Source organism: Pyrus communis, chromosome 9 (genome assembly GCF_963583255.1).
Source record: "Pyrus communis chromosome 9, drPyrComm1.1, whole genome shotgun sequence".
NCBI classification, from domain to species: domain Eukaryota; kingdom Viridiplantae; phylum Streptophyta; class Magnoliopsida; order Rosales; family Rosaceae; genus Pyrus; species Pyrus communis.
Genome location: NC_084811.1, coordinates 19,834,096 through 19,838,932, shown reverse-complemented (window position 1 = coordinate 19,838,932; position 4,837 = coordinate 19,834,096). Strand labels below are relative to the sequence as shown.

The 4,837-nt window shown below is 37.9% G+C and overlaps 1 protein-coding gene across 1 annotated transcript; it reads right to left on the bottom strand.

The window, feature by feature from the left end:
• Positions 1 to 267: 267 nt before the first annotated feature.
• Positions 268 to 1,874, bottom strand: LOC137744474 (uncharacterized). Its single transcript, XM_068484279.1, has 3 exons — positions 1,862 to 1,874; positions 540 to 1,266; positions 268 to 355 (listed from the first exon to the last, which is right to left on the bottom strand). The coding sequence occupies exons 1-3, from the start codon at positions 1,872 to 1,874 to the stop codon at positions 268 to 270; spliced, it is 828 nt and encodes a 275-aa protein (XP_068340380.1).
• Positions 1,875 to 4,837: the final 2,963 nt, after the last annotated feature.

Below are 4,837 nucleotides of genomic sequence, written 5' to 3'. Positions count from 1 at the left end.
AACCCATTGAATCAACATTAAGGCAAGCAAAATCATTCACCACTGAACACAACAATTGCCAAAGATAATTGACTAGAAAACAAACTCCAAGAACATCTTTTGGATTATTTTTCAAGTAAATTCTGATACTCTCATTGTCTCCATTGAAAGCCAAACCAGATTTTACAAGTTTTGAAACAGAAACTAAATTCCTTCTAAGTGAAGGTACGTAGAGTACATCAACTAATTCTAAAATAAAACCACTAGATAATTCCAGCTTAAGGTTGCCTACTGCTTCCACAACCACTTTATTGCCATTGCCAACGAAAACTTGAAAAACTTCACTTCTTGTAGTTGTGACTCCTCTTGTGAAACCCTACAAAGAATTGGTGATATGAACCGAACACCCAGTGTCAAACCACCAAGTATTTGGAGGGACTTCAACAAGATTAGTTTCAAAACAAACAAAAATTTTAACAAAAATACCTTTCTTAATTTTCCAATTCTTGAGTTTCTCACAATTCTTCCTTATGTGTCCAATGTTTTTGCAAAAATAACACCTTATGTTGTCCATAATTTCCTTATGATCCTTCGGTCCCTTAAAGGAAGAAGCAGCTATAGCAGTTACTAGAGAAGAGTCTAGTTTAGAAGCCTTACCAGAATGAAACATTGGCCTCTTCCCTTTGTTGGTGTTTCTTTTGAGCCTGCCTTCCTCCTGAGCACATATGGAAATTAGTTCATCCAGTGACCATTTTTCCTTCTGTGTGTTGTAAGTGATCTTCAGTTGATCAAAGGATTGAGGTAGGGAAGTTAATGCCATATGAACAACAAAAGCATCATCAACCGGGACCTCTAAGTCCTTCAATTTTGTTGCAATGTCAACAAGCTTCAGTATGTGCTCCCTTACACTTTTGCCTTCATCAAACTTCAAACTGGTCAGCGTCGCCATCAATTCACCCATCTCGGCTTTCTCGGACTCTTTGAAGTTTGCTCTAATTGAATCCAGAAAATCCTTAACTTTGTCACATGCAGGTATCCCACCTCTCACAGTCTCACTCATGGTTCTTCTCATCACCATGAGCGACATCCTGTTGGCTTTCTGCCACTTTTCATGCTTCAAACGTTGCTCAACAGTCGAAGTGTCAGTCAGATATGCAGGTTCATCCTCTCTCAGCGCTAAATCGAGATCCATCAGGCCCAGCAAAATCTCAATGTCTTGTTTCCACCTTTTGAAGTTTCCTCCATTGAGAGGCTCGATCGATGAAAGGCTAAGTGCAGATGATGTTGCTGAGGCAGCCAAATAAAACATTAAATGCAATTTTTAATTTCATGCATCACTTACACATGTTTATATATCCCCTTTTGGTCCGAAATATAAACACCCCTTAAAAGTCATCATGTATATTCTGACCACTTCAATCATCTTTTATCACAGATATATCAAGTCTTTGGACAAGATAATTACAAGATTATACAAGGAATGATTCATACAAACCTTATGCATTTTATATATTCTTTCCTTTGGAAAAAAGTATGAACATGCAATGAATCTTTATACCCTTCTTTGCCAGAATATACATCCAAATCATTCACTTTGGTGAATTCAAAATATTATGGTAAGTGCTGCATGACATTAAAAGAACTTTTGAGGCAAAACACCCTCATGCATTTTATTGAAAGCATCGATTCGGTGATGTCATGTGCTTTGGATCAACACATCATAATTAAAAATAAAAATTCACATGCTTGAAAACATATGCAGTTCGACACGTACATTCGAATCTAGGATATGTTAATTTGGCTCTGATACCAAAGGTTGGAAAACTAAGAGTATATGATACTAACAAGTTTCCTAGATTACTAACAGAGGTTAACATAATACCTGAGGCAGCCATTGCCGAACAAGAAAAGGATATCTTCTACTCGTTGAAAGACTTAATGTTCTTAAGGTGATAGAACCCAGTAACGCAGAACTTTTCTTTACGAGCAGGGAGTTCTTATATAGATTAACATTCACCAACTTCCCTCTATCATGGAGAGTTGATTTTTGTCAGTTAACAGCAGTTTCATCAAATAAGTGGGATGGTAGTTATCTCCACAATTGATATCCATATTTCCTTAATAATAGGAAGCAGTTTTTTTTCCACGTTTGCAACTTACGTCAAACTGTATTGTTACCAAATACATTTCGTCCTTCACTAAATGATAGTTTAGTCCAATTAAGTTTCTAACAGTACCTCCACCAGAAAAAATTTCCTAGCCAAGGTTCAAGTCATTTCGTGGTGATTTCGATCCTGACTACCACGTCATACATTACTGGAATGTAATGGCGCTACACAACAACAACGATGCGTGGATGTGCAAGATGTTCCCATCTACTCTTGAGGGACTTGCAATGAGATGGTATTCAAAGCTGCTAGCTAACTCTATTGACTGTTTCGAATTTTTGGTCGGCATGTTCATAAACACCTATTTGTTTTGCCGAGACATTTGCAAGCACCCCGAGGCCATGTTCTGGATGGTCCCTTAGTCTAAGGATGAAAGCCTCATAACCTACCTGAAGCGCTTCCAAGCAGAATTGGTGGAGATGGAGAAACCTGATGACAAGTTAGCCACGATGGCATTTAAATGGTGTTCAAACAAGGGTTGTATGTTCATTCACCTCTTTCTCAGAAAACTGAACAAAAGAAAGTATGATTACGCCACTTTGGGCGAGTGATTTGATATTGCGGATGATCTAACTAACTGGAATGAAAAGAGCAAGGGAATGATTGTCAAATCAGGCTACTTTAGAAAGACTGACAGAAGAAGGGCCGACAGAGACACACCCCCTCCCTCTCCATGACATGTTACTATAAGGGGTGCAGGGACAAAGAGTCCCGCCAAAACCAAAACAGTATACCGCTTTAAACACCGTAAGCAACAACATCATCCATAACATAAAGGACAAACCATTCATCGAAGAGCTCTTAGATCTGGGGCACTGTTGGGAATTCGTCAGAGACAAAAGTAAGGAAAGAAGGCTCAGTTAAACCCAGAGACATGAATCGATCTAACAAATACACTGGTGATGAAGACCGACAACATGCAAACAAATCCTACCCTTAACACAAACTACATCAATGGAGTGCGAAATACTCAAAAGGACGGAGAAACAACGAGAAAAGTCGCTAGAAACCCAATACCGATCAGCTTGAGATGGATCCCTCGTCAACGCCTACAAATCAGTAAAAAAGAAGTTAATCCAAGCTACACATGGTTTGATTCCCTTCTCGGGATATGTAGGTAGTCCAACCTGGACTCAATCATAATGTCGTCGTCTGCGCGAAGACAAGTCCATGGATAACTCATCTCCCAACGCTCCATTATACGCTTATCGTCAAAAGTGATCCCTAATGTAATTTTTACACCATATCATCTTATTCTTAGAACTACACCAATGGTTTGATTCACTGTCCTGGAGATATCTCAGAGAGAATTTCCGGTGGAGCAGTGGGGTGATGGTCCCGCTTATGAGGTTAAATCAGTATGTTCTAAGAAGAAATATTTAAATATCAATCTCATCGATTTCATAAGTATCATACCAAATTTCATCAATCAAATCGTTTTTTTCAAGAAATACGAGACATCTAAGTCATGACATGAGTCCCACATTTGCTGAAAGAGCTTGGCAGGTTATTTTGAGGTCATATCTACTATTCAGAGTTTGCCTTGATTTGGTACCAAGGAAATATTTTCTCAATTTTTGTTAGAGTTGTTGCAGCCGCTGAAGCAGCTATTAGCCTAGTTATTGTTTCATCAATTTATTGTAACAGAAAATCAACTTGTATGAAATTTGTTCCGAACCAACGACCCTATGTCATGCACAAGAATGGAGTGTGCCTCCCTCTCAGATTCCATTGACCGCATGAAATCACAGTTGATGTGGCTCCTCTAATCATTTATCATATGTCTAACCCTGAGAGATATTGTCTTTTTGTTCTTCCTTGCGGAAAAACAAAATTGTTCAAAACCAAACATAAAATTGCACCGGAAAAGCAGCATAACCGTCCCTACAAATTAAAAGTTTTCCATAACCCACAAACTTTGATATACATATTGTCCACATCCAACATAGATTTTCAAAAACAAACAAACTAAAATAATCAGCTTATATTTAATTATGAAATACAATTGTACAACAAAAGACAACTGTAAAATTCATACAAATTATGATCCTTCTCCCTCACATGTCACAATCGCTGCATTATCGGATGCGAAATCGGACAAATGCGATATCTACAAAATTATAATTCCATAAGTTCAAAAACCCACAAAATTTGAAACATGATTAAACATTAAAAAAATAATTTTCATAACAAAAAAAAAAAAAAAGAAAAAAAGTTCTTAATTGGGAGAAAGAGAGACTCACCGTGGATATCTTCGATTGTCGATGGTGAGAGTAGGAAAAAGGGAAGAAGATTTAGGATATGGGGGAGAAGAAAGTTTTGAAATTTGGGGGAGAAAAAGATGAGGAAGAGAGGAGATGAGGAGAGAATGTGCAAATCTTGAATTTTAATGAATCCCATGAACCCTTACTCGACGAAACCTTCGTAGCCTAAAGTTCTTTCTTTTTTGCCATTATTTTATGACCGACCTTTCTGGAGACTTTGAGCGATGAAACCTAAAGGTAGCTCGTCACGCACTTTTTGAAGGGTGTTAAAGTGTTTTGTCGCCAAGAAATTTGTTTGCCATGCAAAAAATGGTGCCAAATTCTTATTTTACCCGAACTTTTTCATAGTTGCGCGACTAATAGTTGAGGTCGTCGGGCAAACATCCTTGGCATCATGCAATGTTTTTGGTTTATTTATTTGCCATG

Bases quoted from the DNA above. Each gene is read 5' to 3' on its own strand.
- LOC137744474 (XM_068484279.1), bottom strand. The intron at 356-539 runs GTGTTATTTTTG...AATTCTTTGTAG, and splicing joins GAAATTATGGACAACATAAG to GGTTTCACAAGAGGAGTCAC.